The following is a 19,155-nucleotide window of genomic DNA, read 5'->3' on the forward strand; positions in this document are numbered from 1 at the left end:
GTTGAGTTAATAATACTCTAGAAATTTTTATAAATAATTGGGATAAGTTTATTAAAATATTTAAAATTATTATAATTAAAAATAAATATAAATCTAGAGAATTATATGATAAACATAAATATTTCAATTTAAATTGAAAAAATCACAATAAAATCATATCAAAATATTTTAAGCTAATAAAATGAAAAACAAATTAATATAAGCTCTTATGTAAGTACATAAACATATATAAACATGAAGACTCATTGACTAGCATGTGAGAATATGAAAATAGGGGTGGTCACGTGCAATTAATTGAAAAAAATTAGGTATGTTATATGGTCAATGTTGTGGGCATCCATCCAAGATACCTAAGGATGAAACATTGCAATTTTCCTAGTTTAACTTATTATTTTGCATGAATGATACATATTTCTGACATTCTATGGCCTTAAGAAAGATGGAGATGATACATTTATGATGCATGTCAGATTCTACAAATGGAAATTTTACTTTGTCTTACTAAGTACAACCATAAGTGCATAGACATAGAAGAGAAGAAGATAGTCATTAATGGGGATTTGAATAATTGTGCTTATCATGAGGATAGCATCACACAATTCACATACGATAAATATGGGAAAGCAAGAATGGACTCACTCTTGAATACATTGCATGACACATGCTTCATTTAGTCAATGCAAGAAAGACAACTCAAAGTGTGCATAATTAACCAATCTTGGGCAAGAGAAGGTAGATGTAAATACTCAATGAAATGTGGTATGATGATTGCACACATAAATAGCGCATTGATAGAGATATTTTGCTATCAAATCATGCTCCATTATTGCTAACTATATATATTATTTGGAATGCAAATGCAAGTAGTTACACTACATTATCGGGGCCATATGCTAGAACCATGAAACTTATGTTAATATGGTAAAATCTAGCATGAGACAAAAGCACTACGTGCTATACAGTCACACATAATGGCGAGATACTTAGATATGTCGATATCAATGCTATACACATTACATATAATTGTGAGACATCACCATACTTCAATTGGGAAAATCAAGAGATTTTCGAACACTGTAAGGTAAGATTTGTAGGAAGGGTTTGACTTACATCTACTTATTTGTTTGAGAAGAGAGAAAACTATAACATTGTGTGCACTCTATACTGACATGCTTACAACAAGGACAATAGGATAGCATCCACCATGTCCCCTCTTCCCTACCCATAAGAGCAGCTAGTTCAAGAATCAATGTTGTAAAAGATCATGTGTTTAAGAACTAAGTTTATTGAATGTTAAAAAGAGGATTATCCAAAGTCTTTTCAACATACAATGAGATAAAGAGATTGGGTGTCGTAACAAGGTTAGCTCACACACACACACACGTCGTAACAAGGTTAGCTCACACACACACACACACACACACACGTGTGTGTCATGTCGTAACAAGGTTAGCTCACACACACACACACGTGTGTGTGTGTGTGTGTGTGTGTGTGTGTGTGTGTGAGTGAGCTAACCTTGTTACGACACCCAATCTCTTTATCTCATTGTATGTTGAAAAGACTTTGGATAATCCATTTTTTAACATTCAATAAACTTAGTTCTTAAACACATGATCTTGTGTGTGTGTGTGTGTGTGTGTGTGTGTGTGTGTGTGTGTGTGTGTGCGCGCGCGCGCGTGCAAGGAGAACCTACAACTAATGGGTTCACATGTTTTTGTGATACAACAAATAACATTCAATGGCCAATATGGAAGGTCCTTTGAGGTGGTGTCTAAATAATTTATGTCAAACCTAAAGCATGCCTCACACAAACTCCTACGTCCAACATATCCAACAACATTGAAGCTACAAAGAAACATGAGGCTTCCACCCTCCATTTATTGTGCTTGCCTCTCCTTCTAGTAATTTCAAGTCCATTAAGCAACCTTTCCTATTTCAAATGGATTAAGATTGTCAAATGAAGTGTGTACACAAGATGAAGAAGATATATAACAAGAAAGGCTATTCACAATAAAGAGGAGCAATTGATATTACCCCATTGTGTCCACAACCTAGATCTATATTTGCAAGGTTAGCTAATCAAACAAGACAAAACTTTCAATTGAAGGGAGAGCAAAAGGCCAACAACTATGAAGAAACACATGCCACTATAAAACTATGTTTACAAGCTAGTATTTAGGCTTTAGCAATATGTATTAGAACATCATGCATATAGTGTACAAGGAGAAATGGAGAGGACCTCCCATGTCAACAATCAATAAGCCCAAAATAGAGATCATGCACTTAGGACTCATCAAACTCGTTGGGAAGACATGGACAAATGGCCTATGCCAAGGAGAATATTTCATATATTTAGATGTTCCATTTGGCCTCAGGATCACTCAAGCTTAATGCTTCCAATGTAGCTAAAGAATAAGGTTGCAATAATGGTTTAGAAGTGGGGTTCAAAAGCAATAACTCCAAGAGGGAAGATAATAATCCTTAAGTTTATGGTGGTGGCAATCAATTTTGTGGCCAACATATTTGCATTAAGCAAGCATGGAATGAAATAGAGAAGTTTAGAAGATTTTTATGGTCTAAGCAAGATATACCATTTTGGCACCCCATATCCTAAGATAAAGTTACAACAAATGAGGGGGATCTTGGAATTGAACCCTTACAATAGCTAATAGACAACTACTAAGACTAATTGGAAAGATGGGCTCAAACTAGACATGGTCTATCATTAGTAGACATGTAATATTGTAGATCCCTATTCAAGGGGGGCATTGGCCAACATTGAAATTGGAATATTTAATTACAAGTATGGTTGTTCAAGTGAGGATTAAAGTTTCAAAGGAAATTAACACCTTGGTTGTGGCATGGAGAGGGATCATTGGAGACAAAATGGGCACAATATAGTGATGGTAAAGCAAACAATATGGTTAAGTGACAAAGCATATTAAGAACTATTTATCCCAACAACTAATAAAGCTAAACTTTCTAAAGGTGTGCACATAAAAGCAATCCAACATCGGGAGGATATATGGAAGGACAAACAACTCAATAGACTAACAAAAGAAGAAACTATGCTTGAATAGAGGCAAACCCACAAGGAGATGGCATGGATGAGAGAAGTTTTCTAAAGGAAGAAAGATGATTGACCTACATCTTATATCCTTAAGGATGCCCCCTATTTTAAAGTGCCTTAAAGCTGAATTGGATAAAATCCTAGCAAATTGTAAGGAGAGAAACAACTTTCAACCTTAACAAATTGCATCCTAATGAGAAAAATGGAATATTGGAAAAGACAGCTAGAATAAGGACTTTGGAAAAGAATACTAAGACAGGTTTGAAAATCAACACTTTAATAAGTTTGCCACAAGAGAGTTTCCATAAATGTACCCCAATATCACCCTTATGTGTTGTATGTCAAAGGAGAAAGAAACAATTTAGCAAATGGAATGGGAGTGTAAAGAAGCAAAACTATTCTAAAAAAAGATTGGAGAATGGATAGAGAAAGAAAGTTTCATGCCAAGTTTAATGCCAAAAGTGTCATGTTTGAAGAGGCCTCAAAATTGAATGATGGATCATTCAAAATTTGCTATGTAACTAGAGCTATAGTAGCATAAGAATGCACTAGTATTTGAGGGAATATTCTATTTTGCTTCTCTCGACATTGTGCTTTGTAAGGAGGAGATTTGGGTAGCTTGACAAAGGCCTAGGTGAAAAAGCCTCGCTCTATTGAGCAATTTTTACGACATTGAAGAAAAATAGCTAAATTTTGCTATGCCACATTACTCACACAAGGACAAATATAAATATATTTATTAGCATTGCCTTGCAAGACATGTTTATACAATGGTGCAGTGACAAGGCGATGCATGTTCCAAGAAAATTACCCATTGTTATCTTCAATTAAGGATCCACCTAACCTCACACACACACACACACACACACACACCTTTTCGAGAAAGAAGAGTTCATTTTTCAAAATTAAAGAAAAAAGTTCTCTCGTACAAGACGAAAAAAGGGCAACTCTGTATATATAGCTTTTTGAGAAATTAGAGTTAATTTTTCAAAATTAAAGAAAAAAGTTCTCTCATACAAGAGGAAAACAGAGCAAACTCTCTTGTGTGAGACAGCATGCCCTTGTTGATATTAGAACCAAGTATTATTGAACAAAAAAGCTCACCTTTATAAACTTGAGAGAGATCTATGCTAACTCTCCATCATACATATTGTATTGCATTATTTTGGTACAAAGATTTTGCTAAATGATCTAACCTTTCATGCTTTTTTTTGTTCACAGCAGCATCATTCATGAGGAGCTGACACAATCAAAGGACTACATGTACTCTCATGAATGGGGGACAGATACAGGCCCAAACTCTTAACAGAATTATGCCAACTCTTCGCCTTGTATATTGGATGGTAATCATTTAGCTTTACATACTGCAAGCTGTCACAAAGTAATTTAATCGGCTCCTGCCTTTTTGTGTGCGGTAACACCAAGCGAAGTAACATCAAAGCAATACAACATCAGCATGATAGGTACTCTTTCGAGCAAGCTGAAGTGCTTCCACACATTCTACACACCTCTATCTTACCTCTGCAGTTTTCCTTTCATCTTCAGACGTGACGGACGATCTAATTGCAAAACCCTGCCAAAGACTAACGTCAAATTACTCCAGCATTGACTATCTATGCTACAGAGAGACCCATGAGGGACGTCCTCCGCTCCTCATATCAGTTCCACACCCATCCATCGTCTGACAGTCGTCTTTTCTTTTTCCCCAAGGTTTAATATAATGTAAGGACGAACTTCACTTCCTAATTTGTAAAGCTGTCTCTCTCCTGTGAGAGAGAGAGAGAGAGAAGAAGAAGAGTTGTTTCAATGGAAGGATACCACCAACTGATCCTGTCCTGTAAGTTTTTATTCCGTATACGTTTTGACACTACGTCTGTAATAATGAATGCTGGCTCAGTGAAGTAACAAAATTGCTGTATATGATGCAGACCGTCTCTGCAACATGCTTTGCTGGTACCAACCTCCGGTCATGTATGATGTACGTACCGTTAAGGTCTTTCCCAACCTTCTTGTGAAGTGAGTTCAAGATGGTGCAGGAAAAATGCTTGGACATCCGCTAATATACCTTTTGTCCCAAGTTAGAGTCCTCCTCCTTGAGCTACGACCTAAGGGCACTGCCAGAAAAAAAGATGCAAATCTACATTGAGTATATGCAAAATTAATACTATTAGGCTAGACTAGTGAGATATGCAAAACAGCATGTACGGCTTACGCAGCTCTTTGCAGTGTCTGTGGCAAGTTTTCCTGTCCATAACTTCGAAAAGAATTTTTTTGTCCTGGAAGAAGCAATGGTACCCTTTGCTATCTCTTGCTCCACAGCAGATTGTTCCTTACCAACCTCTGCAATCTTCACCTTCATGTTCGCTAGGTCCTTCTGCAATGCTTCAAAGTTCTGTTGAACTTCATCCCATTTCTCATCAAGAATACAGGAAGTGCCTTCACGGGATTCGCTTTCTGGGACAGCCAACATAGCTTTAACATTGTTGGGCAGCTCTGTGAGCAGCACTCCTCCGGCGATGCTTGCTCGAACTTGCTCGAAGAAAAGCACCTGTACTACTACTCTCAATGGAAGCTGTTCGTTTTGAGCAGCCTCCATGCAAGCCTCCATTGACAACTTCTTGCAGTCAAGAATACGACATATTCTTTTCCTCTCACTTTTTGAAATCTCTGGATGCTCCTGTACAGTTATGACAAGGTCAGCTATTGCTTTTGCATTTCATACTCTCAGCACCTTCAAGAGACATCAGACAAACTCATGCATTCATGTTTCAGAGCACGCACCTTCAAAAGCACATCTATGGCCTTGTATAGTCCATCATGAACTGGCCGACTAAAGTCAGGAATTGATTTGGCCAGTGCCATGAACTTTGAGATATCAAGATGAGGATCTCGAGCTACTTCTGCAAGGTAACCATCAATAAGCTTTGCAACCCGCAGTTTTGCACTGTGTGTTGCCGAGGTTGATCTACGGCTGTCAGCGAAATGAACATGCTCAGCTGACCTTGTTCGCCGTTTCTGGGGAGGACGTTGCACACAAGTAGGGCTTACAGGAGGGCTCTGGTCCTGCATCATGAAATGCTCCACTATCGACTGCACCAAATCCATATCATAGTAAGTATTGCAAGGTCGAGAAACAGATGGAATGAGAAGATCATTGACAGATGCTTCCTCCAGCTGCAATCCAGCACGCCTTGTAAGCTCCTTCCTGATAGAAATGGAGGCACCTAAGAGAACTGCTGCTTTCAATAGCTTCAGTAGAAAGCTGCCAGATATACAGCCTTTATCTGGAGGAAGCAAGGTTGCTATCTTTTCTAACAAGTGACGATCTTTGGCTGCTGTCGTTTCATCAACTTCTGTAATCCTCTTATCATTTCTTACCTGCAGTATCCATTTCAATGCATAGAAATGCAGAGCTGCACCTAACACCTTATATGGTATTCTACCCTTAGACTTAATTGCTAGAAAAACACGCCAGTATAAATCAATACTTAATTCAGCAAGATCTTCTATCCACCAATCATCATGTGCAGATTGTTTTTTCCGACCCTGGAAACCATTGCGAGGAGGGCTGTGGGTTATTTCTGATGACTTTTGTTGTAGAGCTTTTCCTGTCTGTGTGTAGGTGTATGACCAATCCACTTTTGAGGGATTTACAAGCACCTTACAAGCTATTGCATCAATACACCTGCTTGTTAGCTGCAGTTCTTCAGCCCATGGTTGCATAGTCCTTGTACTCTTCAAGGCTATGATCGAGTCTTTCCACCCATTGAATATGTAAGTACTTAGGAAGACATCTACTTTGAACATTAGGTTGCCTTTATCAGTTGTCTCTGTCATTTCAAGGTGCTCAGCAGCACACCTAACAGCCACCACATTATATGCATTCAAAGTAACAGTAATTCCATAGCTGAACTTGACACACAGTTCAAATGTTTCTACTCCCCCTGGAAAATCAGATAGCTCTAAAGGGTCTTCATTTCCTTCAAGGGCTTTAGTAGCAGCAAGCCTTTGCAACTTTGCGCTCTTTGAGAAGAGAGGAAACTGCAACATTTTTTGAAAACAAAGCATTAGAATGAGATAATCCATGCCTGAACCACTATTCTTATGTCACTACCTGAGTCACCAGGAGCATTCTACCTAAATAACAATGCATCCTATGATGTCAATCACACAACAATATGTCTTTTAAGTCGTGCTATCTGATCTAGGGTATAATATGTATTTTAAGTCATGCTATGTCACTACCTGAGTCACACAGAAGCATTCTACCTAAATCACAATGCATCCTCTGACTAATGTTGATCACACAATAATATGTCTTTTAAGTCATGCTATGCCATCTAGGGTATTTCTTGAGTTAGGCGATGTGGTTAAATGCAGACATGAATTGATCTCAAATTGGTTTGAGATAAAATGAAGAATGTCTCGTTTCTAGCCCAATCCCCATCATAAGACCAAGGCTCCAACCCCAAGGGATGCATTGATGGGTGAGTGTTTGAGAACTTGTGGCTATCATCTTTGAACACTATCAACCATTCCGGCTTAAATCAGCAGATTGTGCTAGAATAGTGTTGAAGATCCCTCCATCATAATCCTATGCTAGATCTTTTAGGATAGGAGGAAATCCCGGAGCTCTTGTACAAATAGATGGCACTTTCTTGTCTTGTTTTCAGGTTTAGATGACAAGACGTACCATGAATAGTTGTGTTCATGGTTTCAGTTTCATAGGCCATTTTGGTGATGCCACATCCTTGTGCTCCATGCTCCAAATGATGAACAAACCCTTTATTGACACATAGTATGTGGACTAGCATCTAGCATCACTACACACACACACACGCACACACACACACACACACGTGTGTGTGCACGCATAGAGAGAGAGAGAGAGGGGGGGGAAGAGAAATTGATCTTAAATTTTATTTTTCACAATCAATGTGCTTTTTCTATACAAGAGAGGATCAATAAAGGGGAAGAAGTTCTACTTGGGGGCTGACCTCCCTAGGATGCAATTGTTGCATAAGAAGTCTTGCACGGAGTAGATCTAGCCATCCAAGGAGGCATCCAAGTGGGCACTGTACCAAGGTGGGGGAGAACACAAAGACCCACCAAAGCCAATTTGAGAGTAGTTGGCGACATACTCCTTGCTAAGGACTATAAGCTCTAATCCCAAACACCAAGCCCCCTTATTTCACATGTCAAAGCCCATGAATAAGGAGGTAAAATTAGGGGGACATGTCGCATTAAGACCTATCAAATCCAATAAACATCACACAATATGGGAGACTTGCCATTTTTATTGGGATGGCACAATGGCCATTCATCAACATGATTTGGATAATCTAGCCCATCTTCAAATGCTTACGAATTGTTAGATCAACCATGCTTTTTATTTTATTGAGGTCTACCATTATGTGGATTTAAGCTAATTAATGGCGGGTCTCACCTTCAATAATAAACTATATTATTAAATCTTTACCCCCTTCCTTGGATATCAAGATACAAGAACATGTTGATGACTGACCAATTTCTACAAAGACGAAATCCAAGAAGCGTACAAAGCATTCATGCCATCCATTTGGATTTGGAGGGAGTATAGTTGACCATGTGACTCTGTGTGTGTGTGTGTGTGTGTGTGTGTGTGTGTGTAGAGAGAGATGAGGAGGCTCACTTCATGTGGATCCCGATGCACACAAATCGCCCATCTGACATATACATTGCAGTATGCTACTTTGCTCCCATAGCCTTTGCGTACGCTATACCCGCAAAGTCACCTCTATCTATCACTATATGAGGATATGTGCATTACTCCAACATAGGGGATGTTCTATTAGCTAGGGGCTTTAATGCACACACGTCACAAAGATAGGTACCTTTTCTCGAGAGTAAGGATTTTATGTACAAAGATGTAGCATTAGAGGAGATGGGACTCAACAAGACATCATAGGACACAACAAAGTGTACAAACTATGGAGACTATCTCTTGGCTCTAGGAGGTGCACATGGACTAGCCACTTTTAATGGTCTGGCTAGATGGGCAAGATTAGATGCTCTCACATGCTTTCCAAATAAGCATGCATCTAGACGGTTGAGTAGAGGCCCATCTACAAGACCTAATTAGTACATAGAGAGTCGGAGTGAGCATAGTGAATTACCTATTAGGATCCTTATCTCTCATGCCAGATTTACAATCTTTTACCATCTCCCTATGCCATATTGCAAAAGCTATAGACCATACCTACCTCTGCCTCAAGATCACTTGCTGATACAATTCAACCCCACCATGGAGATACCCACAACAATTCCCCAAGTATTACCTTACCAAAGACATGAGAAGTGCCACATAATTTGCAATTTGTAGAGGACGATTATGTATTGCTGCATTTTGAAAGGCAAGGCTGAAAAATATAAATGGTAGAGAGGGATTGTATCCAAAGCTAAGTAAGTGTTATTATGGACTCTTCCAAGTGTTAGAGAAGATCAATGATGTTTATTATAGGCAGAAATTCCCTGCACACTGGCAAATACACAATGCCTTTCATGTTATTTATTGAGGCATTTTCATGTGATGTGCCAAAGGATGTATCTATTGAAATTCAGCCAGAGGTTAAGAAGCTAGATGAGATATTGATAACCCAGCAGATTTTGGTACAAAAAGAAAGAAAGATCAAAGGTAAAGTTTCCAAGAGATACTTGGTGAAGTTTCAAAATTACTCACCAATGAATGCTAAATGGATGAAAGAGAGTAACTTGGCAAACCACTCTTGACTATTGCAACTTTACCTCAATGCTTTTCAGTTGGAGCAGACTTTGGATCAAGCTCAATAAAGGTTCAACAGAGCAAGGGTCCAAAGCATTACCTAATGCTCAAGGGGGAGATAGCACTTCCACTCTTCCAATGCTAGACAGCTCTAGTGTACAATGGATCTTGGATGTATTTAGCATGCATCCAAGGTATTGTTTGCTAACAATATAATTGCCAAGAGGTCACTATTCACTATACTAGTTACTACAGTTGGTATGCAGATGGATATAGTTTTTACCATGGATTTGAAACTATACATTTGCATCAAATTTTGATCATTAGAGATTGATTATAAGTTGTTGGTTGATAGTTCAGCGATGGTTCATGCTTAGTTTATGCTTTGCTATGGTTGTTTGGTCAAAATACTTTTGGTTTAGAGTTAATGGATGCATCCCATGTGATTCTGACAGTAGCTATGATTCATTTTTGGTTAGTTATGACTTAGTTATATTGGCTGGAAATTTAAATATGAGTTTGGTAATAGCATAATATGAACAGCAACTGATATTCTTTGACTATATGTCTATGCTTCTTCCATGCTTTACTTTTGTCACCTTGAAGTGCGATCGGGAATGATTGCAAGGATTTCAATGGGGAGTCTATCACAAGGACATGTATTGTTAATGCTTGATGGCTTAACTAGCCCAAGTGAACAATGGGTGACATTGGCAAAAGTTGTATAAAGTTATGCCGGATAGGCACTAGTGCGTACTCGGTGTCAATTTGGGGTCTAGACCATTAATTGGGCCATTAAAGATCCAATGGTGACATTGTGGGACTAGGCATTAATTACTAAAATCAATGCTAGTCCAATGTCAATAAGATTGGCATCATTAAATGTCCCACAAAGTTAGCACTGCTTAGCATATTAATTGTAACTAGGCACTAGCCAATTCTTAAAGTGAGATCGAGAATGATTGCAAGGATTTCAATGGGGAGTCTATCACAAGGACATGTATTGTTAATGCGTAACTTAGGCATTATTAAGTTGTGCGCAAGTCAAGTGCACATGTGAAGTGCAAGTCAGTTCAGTCACGGTGATGGCTTAACTAGCCCAAGTGAACAATGGGTGACATTGGCAAAAGTTGTACAAAGTTATACTGGGTAGGCACTAGTGCATACTGGTGTCAATTTGGGGTCTAGACCATTAATTGGGCCATTAAATATCCAATGTGACATTTTGGGACTAGGCATTAATTACTAAAATCAATGCTAGTCCAATGTCAATAATATTGGCATCATTAAATGTCCCACAAAGTTAGCACTGCTTAGCATATTAATTGTGACTAGGCACTAGCCAGTTCTTGAGCAAGGTCAAATGGATAAAAGTTGGAAAGTACAATAAAAAGGCTACCAAGTGGCAAAAGAGGTTGCCACTTGTCAAAATTGCCCGTGCAAGTTGAGCTTGGGAATTCCGCGAGGCATTTGACATAGTACCTCAAGCACAAACCATGCCAAGATTGCAATACATTGAAGTGCCAAAGTGCATGCAATGGGACATTTATGCATCGTGTATAACAATGACAGGCCATTGACGAGTACTTGGGGGATGTTCAAGAGAATTGACATCACAATAGGAGTAAAACAAGGATGCTCACTTTCACCCACACTATTTGGATTATACATGGAGGTGTCTAACTACATTGACAAGGGATGTGGAGTCAAAGCTGGCCTAGTTAGGGAGTTGGTTCCACTATTGTTTTAGCCCAATGAACTTGTGTTCATTTCAAACTCCCCAAAGGGCTTGCAAACCCACTTGGATGCACTACACACCTTTTACAAAGATAGAATCTCACATGAACCTTGGAAAGACCATAATTATGGTTTTCATCACTTCAACAGCATGGATGACCAGATTTATGTATCAATTCACATTAGGAGGAGATATAATGAAGCAAGTGAGGGAGTATGTATACCTGACAATCACTTTGTACATATACCTAGTAGTCACTTTCTCAAGTATGAGATTTCACAGAGAGGGACAATTGGAGATCTAATTGGCACAAGGCTATGCAACATTAGGGGTCCTTGAGAGTCGGTACACCCACTGATAGTTTTAGGAACCTTATACCAAATTGTAGCTATTTGTTACTTAAATTACACCCACTCTTTTATGAAGCAAAGGTTTAGCGTTATACCCTAGATGACTAAGCGCTGATCAAATTAGCCCACAAAAAGATTATTGTGATGGCTAGGATAATATGAGAAGCCATTGATAATGTTGATGATATCACATATGATCAGGAGTAAGCCCTCCACTCCACACCTCATCGTCATACCAAGGTTTAGGGCAACACCTATGGTTGTGGAGGCACTCTTCAATAAGAGTGCCTTTCTTGCATAGATGATGGGAGCTCTTGTATTAGAGCTACCCAAAATTGGCATTGACCTCCTCCAACTAGTACTCACAAATGGCCACTTGGATGAGCTTGCATGGACTAGACATTGGATGAGCTTGCATGGATTAGACATTGACCACCTTTTGACTATAGCATGGACTAACCCACACTTCACCTCAATAGATCTGAGCTGATTTCAATTATCAAGTCAATATTCTAAGGGTTGAGACATAGAGAACTTAGATTCAGCTGCCAGTCCCTCTAGGAACTATTGTGCCTCTCAAGATGGATTTATTATCCGACCACAATGTATGGACACACACCTCTCCCACGAAATGCACAGTACTCTACACCTCGCAATCAAGCATGGACAGACATCCCAGCAAAGGATAGGATATGATAATTGTGTGGCTGAAAGATTGAGACGAAGGAGCACTATATATACAAATGTACAAAGTATCATCACATATGGGGGAGGTATCAATGATCACTATCTCTTCTGTGAGGGCTTTGGACCTCTCCGATGTATTATGGAGTACAAGGACCACATGTTTCTGGGGCCCTTCATTCTTGGAACTTCTATGCCTACACTACCACAAGATACGAAACCAGCCCGTGCAGACAGACATGCAGAGAGCAATGACAGATTTTTTCTACAAATCCCATCCTATAGGCACCAATAGTTCAGCAAAGACAAAACCACCCACTAGGACTGCATCTACCCCATGCCATGGAGTCATACTAGATAGGGCCATTGCACTTCGCTATAAGGAGGACGACCTCAACCATCGATGCCACAACCGAGGGACCCCACACCACGGTTAGATCAGAATCATCATTGCAAGCCACCATGGATTCTACCCTAGGCACATCAGCATAGTGGCCCTAGACCACATTACGACCAGCATCATATGTTGACCTTGAGATCCAAAGGGATAGCTACAATATCTAGATATCTTCTATATACAATTCGTAGATTTTTAGATACTACTCTTAGACTAGGATGCAATTATTTACTTTTTTTAAAAACTTTCTTGATGAGTTGGATGAGTTGGTATCAAACATGGATGTACTCTCTCTTTTTTTTTTTCGTAAAAGGTAATTGTATTAATTACGAAAAAAATACAAGATTACTTGATTACAAGATACATGACGACAAGCCAGGCCATCATGTGAAGAGGTGCTAAGTACTACGAGTTACAATTTCATGGCAAGGATGCGGAGGAAATTGCCATATGCCAAGGACGGAAGTCCTCCATAGAGAGCAAATCAGAACGATGGAGAAGAGCTAATTGCCAATACAAGAGGCCCTTAAGCCTCACAATATGCCGCTGAACATTATGGGCAGAGTCAAACAGAAAAGCATTCCGAATGGTCCAGTTATGCCAACAGCCCCAGTATCGAAGAAAGTGGTACATGAGCTTCATATGTGGCTGTGCGGGAGTAGGGTATTTGGGCTGGCCCAAAACCCAATCAAAGGGGCGCAGTGTGATACCAACCACCCCTCGCCAAACGGCCGACAAAAACAACCAGACTTTCTTAGCGACGGGGCAAGAAATAAATCGGTGACGGGCGGATTCCATAGTAGTGGTGCAAAAGAAACAGGTGCCATTGGAGATTCGTCGCTTGGAAAGAGCCGAAGCAAGCGGAAGACCCCCAATCATCACTCTCCAAAGAAAGACTTTGTATTTAAAGGGTGTCTTGTTGACCCAGCCCTCCATCACAGTTGCCCTCCACCATGACCGGGATTTACGCAATCCCCATAAAGCATTCGCTTTAGTAACTAGCCATTGATTATCTTTAACCAGAAGATGATACACTTGATTAGCAAAAGCTTTGCTCAAATGCAGCCAGCCTTGTAGGTCCCAATCTTGCCAGGGATGATCCAAAGCAAGAGCAGGAAAGGGTTGTCTGCTCTGGAGCACCGTCAAAAGCTGTTCCCATATAGGCCTATATCCACAAGGGATCCGGAAGAGCCTCCTAGCAGTACGAAACGATATAAGCACATTGCGACTGGCAAGGGTGGCATCCGCGACTGAAAACAAGCCCAAACGTGCCATCCGGTTGAATTGTGGTCTAAGCTCATGTTTACCTTCCCACGAAAGTAAACGCGAGACCGCCAGTAATTCCAATTGAAAAGAGTTATTAGCCAAGCGATCCTCCGTTGGGTGCCACTGAGCCTTTTGAAGGACGTGTTTCCAGGAACACACCAAATGAGTAAGCAGCGATGAAGAAGAACTGGAAAACTGCGAATCCGCATTAAGAACGTGCCACCAAGAACTTCGGAGTTGGGTATTGCCATGCCGAAGCCCATGGCCCTCGAGGAAATAACGGGCGATAGCGACCCACGGATGATGATCATCCGAGCACATGGCGCGGAAAAGGGACCAACGAAGTGCCTGCATGTGAGTTTGGGCATCTAAAATAGCTCCGCCACCCATGCGTTTGGGGGTGCACGCATGCAACCACGAGATCCAGGAAATACCTGCATGCAATGAGTCCTTCTTCCATAGCATGAAGCGAATAGACTGAGTGAGAGCATTCAGAGTCGTAGGAGTCCAGGGCAACAATGGCAAGAAATATGTGAGCATTGGCAACATAATTATCTGGGCTACTTTGAGGCGAACATGAAAAGGCCAGGCTTGAGACTTCCAATACATAAACTTGGCCACCATTTTCTGAGAAATCCACTGCAGAAGGTATTTTGGGGGAACATCAACACCCAAAGGGCATCCAAGATGCCTGACAATGGAACCGCGAGGAACAACCAGACCCTGCCAGTCCAAGGACTGCAAATCCGACTCCGTGTAGCTTAGGATGGCTGATTTGAGCGCATTGATACGAAGGCCTAACGCCTGACCAAAGAGACCCCAAACATCCAATGCTTTTCGAAGGTTATCCTTGTCCGCTCGCAAAATCATAAAAGTATCATCCGCCAGTGATTGGCCAATGAAGTGTTGTCCTGTAGGAAGCGACAGTCCGGCCAACTGGGAAGAGGCGGCCATATGTGATAACATGGAAAGAACTGGATGTGTCGCAAGGGCAAAGAATAAAGGGCTCAAAGGGCACCCCTGTCTGACAGAACGGGCAAGGACAAATGGCTCAGTAACACCTCCGTTCAGCATGACTCGCGAAGACGCCGCAGCACTAATGGTGTAGATTAGACGAGACATCCGAGCACCAAAGCCCATAGCAAACATAAGGTCAGCAACGAAAGACCAGTCCAGATAGTCAAAAGCCTTTTCCAGGTCCAGTTGAATCAGTACCACCTCCTGATTAGAATGGCAGACATAATCAATGGCCAATTGGGCATTCAAAACATTGTGTAGAATATTTCGGCCCTTAATGAAACCATACTGGAGAGGGTGCACAAGGGCAGGAAGATGCTTATGGAGCCGATTCGCCATTATTTTGGAAAAGATTTTGTACATTGAACCCATCAAAGAAATGGGGCGCCAGTGAGTCAACTTAAATGGCGAAGGAACTTTTGGAAGCAGTTTAATAATTCCTTGTTTCCATGAGGGAGGCATGATTCCCGTTTCCCACACCTGTTGAAACAAAGCCTGTAATGGTTTCGCCAGTTGGGTAGCGAAAGCTTCAAAGAACTCATTGGTGAGACCATCCCAACCCGGACTTTTATCTTTGGGCAAGTGTAATAAGACATCCATAACCTCTGCTTCACCAATATCTGACTCCAGAGTAGCTTGCATGTCCTGCGGAAGCTGATTGTGGACCAGGTCATAAAAAACCAAACGGGGCTGAGTAATTTGGGCTGAAGGTGAAGCGTAACCGAGAAGGTCACGGAAATAATTCCTGCACATATGCACAATAGTCTGTGGATCCAGGATAAAATGGCCTTGTGCATCCTCGAGTCTGGTCATATTCTCTCGAGCAGGAGAGGCATGGAGGGCTCGAAAGAACTTATGGGTCTGACATGCACTATCTTGCAAAGTCTCTGTCAAATGTTGCAATTTGGCCTGCTTATACGATTTTAGCTGGAATTCTTTAATAAGATCGGCCACCCGCATGGCCAGTGCAAGCAGAAATGCATCATCCGGAGTGTCTACCAGCAGGGAGCGAACCAAAACCAGCAGGTCCTCCGCTGCCTGTCGACGGCGCCGACAAAGAGAGGCATGATAGATCCCATATTGCCGAGCAACCCGCTGCACATTAGAGAGCAATCTTTCAAATGACGCAGTGCCCTGAGAGGAAAAGTCCAAGGAGAATCTATCAAGCAATTGTTGCATATAGCCCTGAAAAATTGTATGCTTTAAGTAGGACGAGTTGAAACGCAAAGGGAGTCTCTCCAGAAATTGCTTGAAAGGGGCAATGGGTTGTGCAAGCAACTCAAACTGCAGAGGGAAATGGTCCGACAAGACATATTGCTGCAATACTTTTATTTCGAGCATCTCAGGCAGAAAATCATCATTCTGCATGATATATATACAGTCTAGCCGCGACCATGTTGTGGCATACTGGGCCGAATGGAAAGTAAAGCCTGGAGAAGACTGGTGTAGCCAGGACCAAAGATCTTGCTTAAGAACAGCAAGAGCCAACTCTTGCCACATACGACTTTCCGGTGCATCCATGACCGAGTGCTCCGATGTAGACTGGGAAGAATCAACACACATATTGAAATCCCCCATGAAGAAGCCCCGTCTGCCAAGTGATAAGGAAGTCTTCAAAGTCTGCCAAAGCTCCCGGCGAGATAACAAATCATTCGGAGCATAGAGGCCAAGTAACCATAGGATTTCCCCTTCGAATAAGATTTCAACCACCAAGAAGCGGCCATGAACATCATTTTTAATAAGAACAGGCTGATATTTGGCATGTACAATCATGAGCACACCCGAATAATGCATGGCCTGTGTTCCTGCATAGAACAGACGAAAGCCATGGCAATCCACAACTTTACCGGTGTCACCGTGACTCTTGTGCTCAACAGCGCACAGGACATCCCACTGATTCTCATACAATGCCATCCACATGGCATGTTGCTTGTGGCGAGAACAAATCCCTCGCACATTCCACGTGGCCACTTTCATGTGTATACAAAACACAATCAAGTACGAGGCACAGCTTGCCTCGATTTGACTTTGTCGGCGAGAATGTCCAGGACTCCCTCATCCAAGAAATCCGCCAACACCGCAAAAGAGTTCTGAGGGCCAGTTTGGAAGTAGACGGCATATCTGCTTGCTTGGGGTTGGAACGTGGGTAACGACGATCCCACGGAGTAATGACGTTGCCTCTGGTATCAAAAGCCAGCTGTGCAAGTGGGCCCTTTAGACGATCCGAATACATTTTCCTGGCTGGTTGATGACGGGGAGCTGAAGAAACCATAGCAGGAGCAGAGCGCTCAGAAGACATCATTTCCTTCCTGCGCATGTATGTTCGCATGGAATCTTGTGAGGTAGTAGGCAGAGTACTCTCCATGCCAGCACCAATCCTGTTGCCTTTTTTGGCACGTATTTCAACCCAATCAGTGGCACGGGAATCCAGACCCGAAACCTGTTGTTTACCTTTGGCCAGAACTTGGGGCGGGTGGATAGTATCCTGCGACAGAGCATCGCACACCATATCTTCCATGGGCGGAGCAACATGACCCGTATCTGAAACGTGTTGTTGCTCAGGGCATTCAGCCATAAAGTGCCCCAACTGTCCACAGGAAAAGCAATGGCCTGCAAAATTGCCCCATTTCAAACGAAAGTGTAGCGGATGCATGCCAGAGCAATTGAGGCGTAACCAAGCAGGCCGTTTCCTTGCAGTATCCCATAACATGCACAAGCGATTGCGATTCACAGCCCTGAGATTGGGAGGGACCAAAACCGTGCCCACAGCGGCCATAGCATCCTTCAATAGCGGCCAATAAACAGCCGGACAATTTTCCACTTCTACCCACACAGGGCATTCACGTTGCAGGAGGCGCTGGAAATCTGCCATCGGGCGCCATGGAACCACATGAACCAACCGACGATCAAAAAACAACGGTAGTTTAGACAGGAGAGCAGCACGGTGCGTCTCGGTTTTCAAGAGGACCTCAAAAAAACCTCGGGATCCAACAAAAATCTCTTCAACACATTCCCCTTGTAGCAGACTCTGCAGCCATTGGCGAATACGGGAAAGCAGCGGGATTCGACCAGTGAAGAAGAGTATCACCGCGCGATCATAAAATACCGAAAAGGAGCGTAGGACAGTTTTTGGGTCAACTGTAGCTTCCAGAACATCGTCTGGAGCAGAGTCAGAGAAGGCTTCCTGATTATGTTGAACATATTCACCAAGCAGAGTGTTGGCAAATTCCAACAGATACTCCCAGTCCATCTCCTGAGAGTCCACAGAATCCGAAGCAACCTGCACATAGGAACGATCCGGAGTAACACCTATCTCTTCCGGTGCATGCTTGGTACGTTTACCCGCAGGCTAGATGTCAGGACCCGGGGGCAATTCTTCAGTGCACGGAACCATATCCTCCGGTTTCTCAGCATCAGAGTCCGGGCCAAGTGCTGCCACTATTTGGTCTATGAAATCCAGATCCAAACCAGCCATCGTGTATGACGCGCTGATCGCGAAGAAGGGCTGACCGACAGTGCAGAGCAGGACCGCTCTCTCTCTCTCTCTCTCTCTCTCTCTCTCTCTCTCTCTCTCTCTCTCTCTCTCTCTCTCTCTCTCTCTCTCTCTCTCTCTGTGTGTGTGTACAGAGCAGGGGGCACGCTATCCCGGACGCTGCCTCTCTGACGATGGGTTTTGACAGGAGCTGGGCGCCTCGCACGAAAGGAGGAACGCACGCAGGCGGCGCCTCAAACGGCAGCACAGGCGAAGTAGACGGGGCGGCTGCAGACGTTTCAGCAGGACAGGCAGTAGACAGGGCGGTGGCTGACAGGAGCGGGCAACGTCTGACAGGCGACGTTTAACAGGCGAGGGCGGATAGGTCTGGCAGGCGA

General features: G+C 42.2%; 1 protein-coding gene across 1 annotated transcript in view; it reads right to left on the reverse strand.

Moving 5' to 3' along the window:
* Window positions 1-4,130: 4,130 nt before the first annotated feature.
* Window positions 4,131-19,155, reverse strand: part of LOC148012359 (BTB/POZ domain-containing protein At1g67900-like) — a 28,908-nt gene continuing 13,883 nt past the window's right edge. The window contains exons 3-5 of the mRNA XM_087668703.1: window positions 5,855-7,114; window positions 5,286-5,750; window positions 4,131-5,187 (exon numbers count right to left, since the gene is read on the reverse strand). Of these exons, the coding sequence (XP_087524829.1) occupies window positions 5,179-5,187; window positions 5,286-5,750; window positions 5,855-7,114 (1,734 nt within the window). The 3' untranslated portion in view covers window positions 4,131-5,178. The remainder of the gene's footprint in view (window positions 5,188-5,285; window positions 5,751-5,854; window positions 7,115-19,155) is intronic.

This window comes from Lygodium microphyllum, chromosome 27 (assembly GCF_053477565.2).
Source record: "Lygodium microphyllum isolate KBCC chromosome 27, Lygodium_microphyllum_v1.1.10, whole genome shotgun sequence".
Taxonomy (NCBI): Eukaryota; Viridiplantae; Streptophyta; class Polypodiopsida; order Schizaeales; family Lygodiaceae; genus Lygodium; species Lygodium microphyllum.